This window comes from Pyxicephalus adspersus, chromosome 3 (assembly GCF_032062135.1).
Source record: "Pyxicephalus adspersus chromosome 3, UCB_Pads_2.0, whole genome shotgun sequence".
NCBI lineage: Eukaryota > Metazoa > Chordata > Amphibia > Anura > Pyxicephalidae > Pyxicephalus > Pyxicephalus adspersus.
In genome coordinates, this window is record NC_092860.1 from 10,134,930 (window position 1) to 10,149,180 (window position 14,251).

A 14,251-nucleotide genomic window follows, 5' to 3' on the forward strand; every position below is an offset into this window, starting at 1 on the left:
GCATACATTGTAAACATTACAGTGACCCCTGAAAAGGGGGAAGTTATTATTATTATTTCAAATTTCATAGGCATGTTAGAAGGAAGGATGAAACCTTGAAAGGCAAAATAAATTTAGGCTTTGAGGAAACAATGGAATATTTTGCCCACAAAGCCACATATTCTATTCTGGTTTTCCAATCTGCACCCAGGATTGCACCGCTTAAACACATTCCTGTGCTAATTGCCCACCATTTATGCAGCATTTTCACCTTTGGTTTTAGTTCTGATCTGTTAAGAAATACTGTGGTTTTTTCTATTTTTGAAAAGATCCTTATATTTAATGTCTATGTGTCCCTGGTAGATTTATTACTAGTTATCTTTGTTAAGCATGATTCTTTTTAGCCTCTTCCTGATTAAGGTAAGTGACGTTCAGCTGGATTTGCACAGCTTGGAATCCATATGCAGGTGGGCTGAAATAACATTGTCTTTCTTTTCCCCCCACTAGGCAGGAAAAGGTCATTTTCCCCACGTTGTTCATGGGTAATTGAACATAGAGATAAGGTTGCATGCTGGTGTTCTGCCTCTTGGTGACTTAACACGAATCCCTTTCTTCAAAATGGCCACACTAACTAACTGCATGGGGCCATCTCTCTGCAGCTTATCCTTTCTAAACTGGAGGGTAGTTTTTTGATTTGTTCAGATTGGCAAAATTTGAGTATTAGGTTAACATGAATGGCAAGTCTTTCAGTGGTGTACTCTTTGCATCTAGGAGGTTAGAAAGGACCTAACACCATTTTATGTGGTTACATTGTGATTTTGTTGTCTGGTTGCTTGTGTAAGTTTATGGAAACAAACTATTAAAGTCCTACTGAATTTGATATCCGTTTAAATCTGCTAAATATCGAATAAATAAGTTTAAATCTGCTACTATCCTGAGATGTCTAAAAAAAAAGACGTGCAAAGTCTTACAGACAGAGTGGAAAATCTTTTGTTCTGCCAGCAGTCCACAAGGAAGAATCCTTGCTTTGTATGGAAGCAGTGGTCTCTCTGTATAGCTCATTCTTCTTGCTTATTGGAAAGCCCTAGATCGGACTAGGGCTGCATATACACGTTCAATAATTGTCATTGGAAAGTATCTTTCACGATCCTTTCCAACGACAAAAGACTGATGCATGAACTGTCCTAAACGGATCCATTAATGACGAGTTCTGTACACACGCCTGATTCTTGTCCTATATCAGCCCTGAGGGTTCAAGAATCATCTGACGTGTGTACATAGCCTAAACGGGAGAAGTCAACTCTGCAGAAAGACTGCTGCTTCCTCACAAAGGACAAGGGTGGTTCTTTGCATCGTTCTAATAGGTCACATGCTTTTTTTATATTCAGAAAACAATGTGTAAGACTTGGCACATTTTTTTCTATTGTACCTGTAATGTATTTACCTGGTTTAAACTGAAACTTTACTGGGCTTCAAAAAAATAAATAAAAATGTCCCATCTTACTATGTCCTATTTGTTGGCAAGGTGGAGGATGCATCCTAATATCACAAGAAGCAACGGTGCTTCTATGCCTTCACGTGATGCATGTGATATGGCGGTGTAATGGTGATAAGATGTCTTGTTGTTGACATTTGGGTCGGCATGTAAATTAATGTCCCATTTCTCCCTTCATGTAGTGGATTGTTACAGGCGGGAGGCCATAAGGTCTTTGGAGCAGCACTTTCCAGGAGCTGTACCTTACCCATATCGCCCTAGACTGATAAGGGGAACATATATGACATTGTAGGAAAGGGTAGGTCTCCGTATGCATTTCCTTGTTGTTGCCGGTTGATCTTAAGATCACATTCATGTCACTTGTTTTGTTTCTTGGACAATAGCTGGAAGCTCCATTTGATAATGAAATTGGACTTTTGTTTAGAATCAGATGTCTTTGTTAAAATTCTAGTTGTAGCCATAAAGATTTGTGAAATATGTGAAGCTGTTTTTTGTGAGATTTTTTGGGGTAGCTACCCCTCCACATTTGTGATGATTTTATTTAGGCATTTTAAGCCCAAATGTATCTGTCTGCTAGGTATGTTATACAGAACGTCTACCCTTTCTTTTTACTCTTTTGTGTCTGAAGTCTTGCATGGGTGCAAGCAGTGCTCAACCCAGGAATTTTTTTGAGCCGGGTGGGAAGAAATTTTAGGTGGGTGGCAGCCCCTGTATTGTGACCCAACTCTTCAGTAGCCACATAAAAACATCCGGGTGGTTACTGAAAAGTGCCGGGTGGTGCGCCCAGCTAAAAGGGGCTGGGGAGAACACTGGGTGCAAGAAATAAGATCCTTTTATGGGTTACAGATATAAACAGCGCTAGAATACATATTACACAGGTAACACAGACCATGTATATAGAGATACGGTAACACAAACAACTCGATGTGTAATTAAATTAAACTGAACTGGGATACTCTTTGCAGAGCTTGTTTCTGTGCGATAATAATTCAAGAATCTCCTGCCATGTGAATAAGTCTCAGTGGAACACGATGGTAATAGGATTAGCAAGTTGCAGCAAGGCCTGACAATGCAGGCAGTGGAGTACAGTCAACGTGACCGGGATGTAACCTAAGGGTTTTTTCTTTTTGTTTAATTCCCACAGAAGTGTTTGTTATGCCATGTCCTATTTCTAATAGGAGACAGCTGGCTTTAGGTTCAGAAGCGCAGGCAGGGAGTCTTGCGTGTCCTATCCCATTAAACTAATATCATTGCATGTAAGATGCTCACAGTGTTATAGAATTAACTGAGAAAATAACATAGCTTAGAGCAGATCTGAAGTCGCAATAAAACCTCATCTATACTTTGCATTGTAATTTAATTGATGAGTTGTCGGTGTTGTTGAATCTGCTACTTTTTATTAAATATCTGATGACCTTGCTATGAAAGGTCCTTCAGATACTGTAAAGTTTGACAACACTCTCCCAATCTTTTTCTAGTGTTATCAGCCTGCCAGGAGACTTCAAGTGGCCAAAACTGTCACAATTCCAAAAACATGCAGTTAGGTTAATTGGCTTCCCCCAAAATTGACCTTAGACTGTATTAAAGAGTTATGACCATAGCAGGGATATGAGATTGTAAGCCCCTTTGAGGGACAGCTAGTGACATGACTATGTACAGCGCTGCGTAATATGTTGGCGCTATATAAATACTGTGTAATAATAATTCACAGAAGGTTCACCACTGACGCTTTGAATAAACCGATCCAGGTCAGAGGAAAAACAGTGATTGTTACATACACTGCACTGCAAATAATTTTAATGCATTTTATAGAAACTCAATTCTAATTAAATAAATGATCCAGTTTTTTTCTTTACTAATGGATAACTGATGATTGGCTACTGAAGGACCTAAAACCATTAAAACTTTGTAAGCCAGGCTGTCAATCGGCATGATTCAGTGTGATGCAGACACAAAGAACAGAACAGGGAAAATGTTCATGTACCTGGCAGAGGCACAGCAAATCCATTTGTCTACACTATATATAGCTTATACATTCCTTTTGTACTTGACACAGTGAAGCACGGACCATTTTTGGAGCTGGTGTGCTCTAAATGCTCATTCCCAGCTGGTTAGTATATGCCAAGCTGCCTGTAATCCACTGCATGAGTATTGCCACCATACAAATCATTGTATTGTACTAGGATTAGGACTTTTCCACAAAAAGCTACATTTTTTATTTTGTTTTTGTTTTTTTGCATGTGTTAGGTAAATGCACGAATGTGACTTTGCAGCATGCTGCAGAAGGGGTTTACCAGTCTGCTACTAACTGCTATGTTTACACCGCTTCATAAGATGGTGGAATGTCAGTGCCCAGGTGAGGCTATGAAGTCTAGAAAACTTAAAGCTAAACTCCAGCCTTCCCTTTAGTCTTGCACAGTTGTACAGACTTTTGTCCTGTAGTTAAATTACTCTCGCAGTATGCAGTAGAAGCTGCGGAAAGTCAGCTGTAACCCCCCTCATGGCTAAAGGAGGTCCAGCATGCTTTAGCCCTTTCCTCCACAGACTGACTGTCCCTGACCCATTCCTGACATTTTTTTTTTCATTTACTTAAAACACATTTTGACCATTCCAAGGCATAATTATCTTCAAGCAATAAGGAGTTATATTCCTGCTTGCAGCTAAAAGTCTCTGGTGTCAATGCAAAAAAATGAGATGTCTAAAATTGTATTTCTGTAGATAATTGGTTCAGTGCTAGCTGTGTCTCTATTATAAGCTCAGTGACCTTGCGGAGTTCTTTAGAAGGTTTATTGCATGCAGGATGGCTGGCTTGCGAAGAATAAAAGTTTTCTCCGAATTGCAGGTTTTTTTTTTTTTGTTTGTTTGTTTACTTTGACAAGTTCCTTTACAGAGTTTCTGCAGATTTGTTTTGAAAAGGTCCTTGTACATAAAAAGATTGTCCCGCTCTGGTAAAATATGAAGAATTGTGAGCAAAGGGAGCCCCATACCTAATATATAAAGAGAACCAGTTAATAGGGGTTTATACAGAACTGTTTCCAGGTACAGGTATATGGGAAATCCCTCTAGGTTACAGCAGGACCTAACTGCAATTATAGTTATTCTGACCTTAGCTACAGTTCCATATCCATGAAATAATTGGATTGCTGTGGGTTATTACATGCTTTTGCTCGATAACGTGTGTATCTTTATACATATATTTCTTCTGTGGAATTCCCTTGTTTTACGGTATTTACTTGCACAATTTCCAATGTCTATGACTGCAATGTAACTTTATGCTTGGTGAGATCACTACAGAGACCCTTCTTGACACATTCTGTACAACCTCCACCACTTTTGAGCATTTCTGCTGACAAAGCAGCCATAGACAATGTGAACATGTAATGGTTAAAAAACTGCATTTTCTCCAGAATTTTTTTAAAGCTGGGTACAAAGGAGGTGAAAGTGAATGGCCACCCCAGTATTGTGTCCCAGCTTTTCAGTAGCCCCCAGAAATAGCCGATTGGTTACTGAAAAGTGCACCCAGCTAAAAGGGGCCGGGGAGAACACCGTAACAGATCTTCTAGCAGAGGCATTTAAAGCACAAGTTTCTCTTAGCAGGACCTGCTTATTCCTTGGCAGATGGAAAGTCTGGTTCCTTTAGCTGCTCTACAATCATCTTTATAGTCCGGGGTTTATTCTGCAAGGCAATGCAAAGGTTGTTGGTAATAAAGTAGCCCATACCCACCCTGCTTTAATTTTCCTAAATCCTTAAAGCTTATATAAATCCAAACAACTAATTGTTATTCTTGGGTTTAGATAAACTTTACTATGAAAGATTGATTCTGATTGGCTGTGTTGAGCTACTGTCCCCTTTAGAATAAACCCATTTTGCTTGAGGGATAAGGGAGTTTAAATGAAATAATTTCTGATAAATCCTAGCTCTCTGCTGCGTGATAATTTGCTTTTGTCTGTGACTTCATTCTAACAGAGCACCTTCCGCCCCTGACCTGCTTTTAGTGTAAGCAGACCCCGCCCCTGAGGATGCAGCAATATGCAAATGAGCCCTCCTACCCTGCAGTGTTGCTTTTCCCATCCTTTAAATGATTGTGTGGCACAGGCTAGCTATTCTTTGCATCCTTGTCACGTCCCTCCTCGCTCCCTTAAATTGTTATTTAAGTTTGTATACAATGCTCTGTTACGATGAAATTCCAGAATGTTTAAAAAATTTTTTGGTGTAACTGGTTATTAAGGTTTACTGTATTCTGTTTTATTGATAAATTAGTATTGTTGATAAGCAACTCTTAATCACAATCTCAAAAATGTATCTGTATATTGTACTAATGTTGTTTTTTTGCTAGGCTTGTTAAGAATCTTCCAATTTGGCATATTCAATTTTTAAAATTGTTGCAACCCTTTGTACTACTAGAAAGCTAAACTACAGTTTACACAAAACAAAGTGAGATGTTTCTTAATGGTTTTTATATTCATATGTGATGTTTACGTACGTTTTTTACACTTATGGGCCAAAACATTGAACCCCCGGACAAAGTGAGTAACATTGATCCACATTATTCTCCCCAGAAAACTGTAGACAGGTGGTGGCCCCTGTATTGTGATACTGGGTGGGTAATGAAAAGTGCTGGGTGGTGCACCCTCCTAAAAAGGGCTGAGGAAAACCCTGATCCAGTTACTATGTTTCCTAACAAGGTAGTTAAAGGGGTAGCAGCAAGTAATCAGTAAGGTCTACAAAGTGAAAGCAGTAAAAATAGACCAATGTTCAGAACCCACAATGTGTAAGTGTTGTATAATCGGAATATCCCCAAAGCCTCACCTCTGGTGGGGTGTTCCTGGTATGCAGTGGTCATGAAAATTGGTCCAAGGAAGGACAACGAGTGACCTTATGTGAGCATAAGGCTCACTGATTCACATGGGGAAGATAGTCCATCTGGTCCAGTCCCATAAAGGAGCCAAAGAACCTAATGCTGGCAATGAATATATGCTACATAGGTGCAGATTAGTCCGTATGCCCAAGCTGTGGCCCCTTCCACCATCTTAAGCTCCTACAATGAGCATTATAACTGGACCATGGAATAGTGGAGACAAGTGGCTTGGTCTGATCACATTTTCTCTTTCAATGATGTAGACAGCTGGGTGCACGTACATCATTTACCAGGAAAATAATGGCAGCTGGTTACACAATGGGAAGAGTACAAGACACTCGAGGCAGTTTGATGCACTCCTAATATCTTGGTGCCAGGTAACACAGGGCACTATCATGCAGAGCCCAGAACAAGGGGGGAATTCAATTTTTAGGCAGGCGGTTTTTTTAATGTTTTGGCTGACAAGTGCACATATTTTAGCCCTGCAAAAGTGTACACCCTAAAGTGTCTTTTGCTGGCCCCAAGTGAGCGCGGGCGGATCGGCGGGAAATTCAAATAATTTTGTTTTGGATTCAATATATAATATATATGCTTCTGTACAGTTATAATACATGTTTAACAATTTTTTTTATTTAAAGTTTATTATTAAATATCGGTGAATTATAGCCTACAATGTACAATAAATTTCCATGCAAAAAAAAAAGAAACCCTTTTTGCATGGAAATTTGCACAGAATTAGAATGCTAGGGAAGGTTATACATCGTCTGTTGGTAAGTTTCCACTTCATAAGATGCCTGGTTTTTGGCTAAAGTGCTTGGAGTTGCTTATCTTGTTCTGTTGTCTATTTATTAACAGCTTGAAATAGGTGACTGTCATTGGCGAATGGCTGTGAATGGTCAGTATAGTGACCCTATGTTTTCTGTCCACAGGGCAATGAATGGCTACGAACCTCCAGGCATTCATGGATCGCGGCCTCCGTCCCCGCCTGGGATGCTCCCACTCAGTGTATGAACCCAGGAGGCAGAGAGCAGACTGCTAAACTTTATTTGTTGTTGTTTCTCTGCATCCAGTTACAAAAGAACAAAAAAAAAAAAAACTGCTTTGTTTTAACCTGTTCACTGCCTGGGAGAAGGGGTCGCCTCCACACAGCCCTCACCCCCAAAGGGAGCAGAAGAGGGTTCATCTCTATTTACTTGAGCTGAAAAATAAGGATGCGCAATATAATCTCTGGCTGCCACAATCTCGGATGCTTTGTGACGCCGTGGACACCGCTTCTACAACTTTTTTTTTTTCCTCTTCTCGTGTCCTGGTTTGCTGTTGTGCTGTGGACTGGCTGTGGCACCGTCTTGAGACAGGGCACAAGCATTATCGTTCCAAAGTGTCTACACCTCACTGCTCCTCACGCTACGCCCACGGAGGCTTCTGACGCAGCAGGCGGACCACGAGGTTGTGCGTCTCTCGCCTGCCAAGAATGCACCAAGCTTTGGGGGGCCTTGAGTTTTACAAGCGCCCCAAAATTATTCTATTTCTCTGATTTTTCTCTTACAGGGTTCAATTTCACATCAGTAAGAATGTGTGTTGGTTTTTGTTTCTTGTTCCTTACCACTTTTTTTTTTTAGTTAAAGGCCAACTCTAACTAAAAATGATATTTCAGATTTGTGCAGCTCTTAAGTCACATGATCGCTTCTTTATGTCTCATTATCAAGCTAATCCCAGCAAAATTCCAAACTTAACACTGAAACTGTGGCAAATACATAGCTAAGTGGTTGTATTGCCCTTCATAACAGGCTGGAGCTTTAAGTCTGACCCCCTTCATTGTGGCTACATAGAAGGGCTGGAGACAAAATTCTGCAAGGAAAGCTCACCACCCCCCCATCATAGTGACCTATTGAAGTTTGAAATGTCACTTTTGGATTGAGCTGACCTTTTATATCTGTTTTGTCGGTATAGGTTCTAAGGTGCCATTGACAATCCCATGGCATATACCAGTTCTTAAAAAGCTACTTATTTGTGTTCTACCCCTTTAACCCCATACATGTTGTCCTGTGCCCCTGTTCTGTGAATTCCCGTCCTAGTGAAAACTCGAAACGATTATTTACTTTTTTTTGTGCAGAATTGGTTATTGTAGCTCTTATAAGGGCATCATGCACAGTGTTTTTCCCCCCTTGGCCTAGGTATTGAAGAGGGCCATTTAAAAAGTGGTTCTGGAAAGTAAGTGGTATTGGCAGGAGCCTTTCAACAATGAAATGCCCCTTGTGACCTGAAAACAGAATGCATCTCGGCCAGGACTTCTCTGGACAAAATGCAGTTTTTAGAGCTGGGTCCAGACCCCAGACCTTTAGGTAGCCCTTGGCTCTGCAGAGAAACGAGTACTGTAGTAAACCACTGAATAGAGTAAACGGCCACAAGAATCGCTGCTTGCTCTGCTTACTTTTACTGTTGGGATGCTTAATTCGGTGTTCCGAGGAGCCAAGTTAGCTGTTGTACATGAAAAAAAAAAAAAATCAGCATTTTAATAGTGGCATAGTAGCCTGCAGCTACATGTGCAGGGATGGAAGACATGGACGATTATAACTGCAAGTCATTGTAAAATGTTAACCCCCTTTGGCATTTGTTTCATAGGTACATGGTGCATTGTGCTAGGAGGGTGGTTTCCAACAAAAGGTTAAATCCCGAATGTATGTTGTTTCGTTATGTAGGGTCTCTTTAAAATTCCTGACCCAGATATACCTTCACAGCGTTCCCTCTGCTGCTTTTTCTACGTCCTCCATCACTCTCTGGGTGCGTCCAGGTATGGGAAGCATGCAACCTCTTTTCATAGCGTAATGCCTAGCCACCAGTCATTCAGGCCAACCTGTTGGATGTAGATGGTGATGTAGATGGTACCAGCTGATGGTATTTTGGCACCCACTGTGATGGAGTAAGTCTTGCTGAGGAGGTATAGCTGGGGAGGGAGGTATAGCTGGTTTTAAAGAGACTTTTTCCCCAATGGACCAAGGCGAAAAGATCGCTTCAACACCATGAAAGGTTAAACTCACCTTTAAAATGCTCAGGTGACCTTATACACCGCAGTGGATGGGTTATTTTGTGGGCAGTCTTGACCTTCATGAGACCGCAGCATCCATGTGTGATTCCATAGTGGAACACTAAATGCAATAGACTAGATAGACTACCCATTTTAATTCCATGTCCTACAAAACGACAGCCAGTGCTGGGTATAAGGTCGGTGCACTTGAAGGCCTGCTCTTTAAATTTGGTTCATGGGTTCAGACCCATCTAAATTCTAAATTTGCCATTCACCTTGCTTGTCCCCTTTATACTTGGGTGTCATTTGGGTCCAGGGATGCATGGCTTTTGCCATGATTGAACGGTTATCAGAGGGAATGCTGTGTCCATGGAAGAACCAGTAGGTGAATCAGGATAGTTATGGCTGCTGTTTTGTAATGGTAACAAGAATTGTTTAAGTATTGGATACAGCAAATATCTAAAAGCTGCAGGGACAGAATAGCTGAAGTAAGGAATACAAAACGCACAGCTCGTTAGTTTGCCCAGAAATCCCTAAAATGCTTGCATCCATCAGTCCTTTGTGTATGTGAGCTTCGGTTTGTCTTACAGCAACCAATCAGGTACTGACTTCATCTAAAATGCCTAAATATCTGGCAACCTTGCACCATTCTGTGCCCCGCCGCTATAACTACAGTTATGGCTCAAGAAGGATTGCTTGGGCATCGGTGGGGGGCCCAGTCATATACGGTAATCACTTGTCTCTGTAGGCAGTCTGCACTTTTTGGGGAGGGTTCACCCTTCCCTTCCCCATTTTTTAGAGACTGTATGAGAAGTGGTTAAACATAGAATGACGAGTACCCCCCAGAAAACGGTTGTTTATGATTGGTCTGTTTTACAGTTTAATTCATTTTTTCAGTTCGGTATCGAAAATCAGCCTTTGTATGCTAAGCCTTATGGTCTTTTGTTACAATATGGCAGATATGGGTGCACCATAATGAAACGACTGACATAATAGCTCATTGAGGGCTGTACGGGCCAATCTGTGAATCAGAAACCTCAAGTTTCAATGAAGGGCACATTCCTAAAAACCACAATTAAAAAATTATTTTAAGTGTACGTCAAAGCAAAACTTTTCTTTAGAGCAGGGAAAGATTGATTTTTTTTTTTTTTTTACTGCTATCCAGTGGAGAGTTTTCTTTCTTGGTGACAACAGATTATCCTTCACTTCCTGTATGCTAAAACTGTTGTCACTTGGCATTAAAAACTCAAAACGGTCCCAATTCTGTCCCACTGTATACAAAACAAAAAAGTTTTAGCAGGGCGTACGTTTCAACCCATTACCACATGTTATAAAATCTTCCTGCACATTTTTTTTTAAGCACACTTAATTTTAACACGTGTCAATCACCCCCTTCCCTCCTTCATCACCCATCTCCTACAAGAGATATATATATATATATATATATATATCATCCTTCCTCCTCCTCCATCCCCATTGTTCTTATTGTTGAAGTTGTGATATGACTGTTTACATTTTTTTTTTCCTTGTCTGATTTTATTGTATATAGATTTGTAAACATAATATTTTTTTGCCTAAGATATTTGTACATAACTTGGGCCGTGTAGCTATATATTTATTGAAGATTCTATAAGGCATGTTTCAAAGAAGGGCGGAAAGTTTCGCAGACACTGCAAAATGCGAAAAGTATCAGCTAGTGTTCCTCGTGACTATCATTGTTTGCGAGTGTCTGTCTGGAACGGTGGCAATTTTAGTACGGAATAAAAGCCTACCAAAAAAAAACAAAAATGGTTTAATTTCTTCTTTGGGTGTGAATGGAAACAAAGCAGATTCATTCTTATCCATCAGTACTTTGAAACTCCTGACTGTTCAGCAACTTGGCTATTCTGCATGTTTGATGTGCTGACCTGAGGCTTAGAAATACTGAAACCCGAAGGTTTAAATTGCATCAGATGACCAACAAAACTCCAGGTATGTAACTTAATTTGAAATTATTTAATGGCAATGGCCTAAACTTCTAGATTTGCCATTCTCAATGTGATCCAAGCCCCCCGAACAAATATGGCGACCTCACTTTTTACCACTACTTTTTTTGCCAGCAAGCTTCCACCAGTGGTGCTGGGAATTGCAGAAAGCCAACATTCTTGCAATACAAAAATGCTTTGTGTTGTTTTTTTATATTTTATCAGATGTTTTCTGTAGTTTTTGATAGGTGTGGAAAATGGGACAGGCCACTTTTTTTTATTTCTAATTGCTGTGTTCCAATTAGGAGATTTCCCTTTTCTTCTTATTCCCAATGATACAACAGGTGGTGAGCGAAAATCTTTCAGGCAGTTGTTGCCAGCACATGTAACACAAGATTTCTTCATTTCCTGCTCCAGTGATAATTGTAACATTTTAGATTTCCACTCATTTTTGTCCTGGTCTTGGAGAATATGAATCTCCCCAATACACACTGCAATGAAAAAAGTGTCTACACCACTTCTCCGTGCGAAATACACGTTACATACCCGGTAATATTTAACGCATTTCAGGGGCTTCAAGCATCCCCCTATTACGGGCATAAGATTGGCTTGGTAGAAAACACGCTGGATTTCTATGTGTAAATGAAATTTTATTCAGGTCCTTTTTATATACATTGTGATGGTTTTATCTTGTTCCCTGTCGTCATTTACCAGGGGACCATTTAAAAGAATCTTAGGAAAAAATAAATCTGTCAGCTACACCTGATGGAAAAAAAATCAATGATATATCTCCAGTAATGCATGCTTCCCTCCCCCTTCCTATCAGAAATATGTTAACTAAAATGTTGCTGGATGACAATACAGGGAACATAGATCTGGTACCACTACAAGGCAGCTGCCTTTGTTTTCAGCTGTCCCGTCCGATATGACCTCCCTCCCCCAAGTCTGTTGTGTTTTGTATATAAAGTTGTCCTTGTTCTGAGACTTGATTGATTCTCAAGGAGCCGAGTGTGTCTTGTCAGTGACATCAGAATGGCCACATGTATACAGAGTGCCCTGCCAGTATTCATGTGTGACAGATGCAGCCGCTGTGAGAATTCGATGTCCTGGAGAGTCTCACAGAGGGCCCTATTGTGTCCATGCATGTCTGCCTTGGGTCCTGGAGAGTCACATGACCTCATTCTTCATGCTGAACAGACTCAAGATTTGGAATGTGCATCTAGCTGGCATTCCAGATCGGACTCTTAAATTCCCACACATTAGGCATCACTGGGGGAGAAGAGCTATGTGTACAGCATTTTGCTGGCTTTGATCCCCCCCAAAAAAAAGTCTGGTCAAAAATGGGTCTGCTGGGGTCTCTTATAGGTTTAGCAGACCTTATGCTGATTTTCTGGTTTTGACCTTTCCATCCAGCAATGTGCCCTGATGAAGGAATGAGAAGGCCCTGGAATACCCCAAAACGCGTTGGAAACATTTTAACCAACCTCCATGATGATGAATAAATATCCACATGTGTGGGTGACCAAGCCAAGGTTCATTAAGTTTCATTCACAAAAAGGGCTGTGCTTGTAAAACAACAACGTGACCTTATGAAATGCAAAGATTGTTTTAGAATTGCGCTTCAAAGCGTGGGACTGCTGAGTTTCAGGGCGTGGTGCGATTGATGTTTCATCACAGCGAAGGAATATAATATTAATATAATATTCTTGACTACAATTAGAATATACATATACTATAATTACTTTTTCCACCCGTTACCATGATTTGTATTAATTTTGCTTTTCCAATGCAGTTTTCAGATCCTGTTGCCGCGATGTGCAAACAAGCATCTGTATTAAAGTGAACCTGGCAAGACAGAAATGGCATTTATGATGTTTCTGCTATGATCGTCTTCCTTTAAAGAGGAACTAAACTAAAAAGTGTCTACAAAAAAAAAATACACTTACCTTCAATCCCGCAGGGCAGTCTGATCCATCCGTACCCGAGGTGGCGCTCTGGGCACCGCCATCTTCTCTTCTTCCTGGTTCTTCTTCCTACGTCACCCGACCCAGGTGGCGCAGGTTGGAAAAACTGCATGCGCAGTGAGATCTTGAAATTTTTCTTTTTGCATGAAAAGGCTCTTACTCCGGATGCTCGGGCATGCGCAGAAGGAGCACCCAAGAGCCTCCCGGGATGTGTCATGTGGGTATCCCGGGAGGCTTTGCACCTACATTGATTCCCAGGGGGTGGTGCTACACCCTTGGATAGCATAGTACTCCTCCTGGCCATGGTAAAGAAGATGAAAGATTAGGGCATCTATATCAAGGTTCACCATCTACTTCTGGAGACTAATGACATCATCTCAGCCTAGGCAAAGTCTCTAGACCAAATCTTAATAATGGCTTTTTTTTTTTTAATTTTTTTGTAAATAAAATTATATTGTCGCTGTATACAGCATCAGCCATGTATTCATGCAATTACTGAATGGTCCACCTAAAATTGACGGGTCTGGAATTAAACCCAGCATATAGGAAGTGAATGGTATTACTGTAGAGCAGGGCTGTCAAACTCTGGCCCAGGGGCCAAATCTGGCCCTCAAGGTCCTTTTTCTGGCCCCCCCCACAGTGGCATTCCAAAAATGAACTTCATCTGCCCCGCCTGCCCTCGTTACCACCTCCCATCATCATCATTTTCAATACATGCAATGCATTATTCCTGTACACCCATCATGTGACACAAAGCCTAGGCAATGATCACATGGTGCCTGTCTACCAGGGGCATTGCGTTTGTTTCGATCTATTAGAGACTGCACAGTGTAATATTTAGTGTCAGACAAACTTGTGATGTGAGAGGATAAAAAACAAACAGCCTGCATAGCTAGATAGAAATTAGTCATTTCAACCCTAAAGTGTGTGCAGAGGGATTTGTTTATGTTAGTTGTGGATGAAGT

At 40.8% G+C, this 14,251-nt stretch overlaps 1 protein-coding gene across 5 annotated transcripts in view; it reads left to right on the forward strand.

The window, feature by feature from the left end:
* NDEL1 (nudE neurodevelopment protein 1 like 1) overlaps window positions 1-11,146 on the forward strand; it is a 30,821-nt gene extending 19,675 nt beyond the window's left edge. For 3 of the 5 annotated variants that reach the window (XM_072403535.1, XM_072403534.1, XM_072403536.1), the window contains exons 9-11: window positions 487-521; window positions 1,657-1,772; window positions 7,263-11,146. In XM_072403535.1, coding sequence (XP_072259636.1) covers window positions 487-521; window positions 1,657-1,766 — 145 coding nt within the window. In that variant the 3' untranslated portion in view covers window positions 1,767-1,772; window positions 7,263-11,146. The remainder of the gene's footprint in view (window positions 1-486; window positions 522-1,656; window positions 1,773-7,262) is intronic. The other 2 variants (XM_072403539.1, XM_072403537.1) reach the window with 2 other exon arrangements.
* Window positions 11,147-14,251: the final 3,105 nt, after the last annotated feature.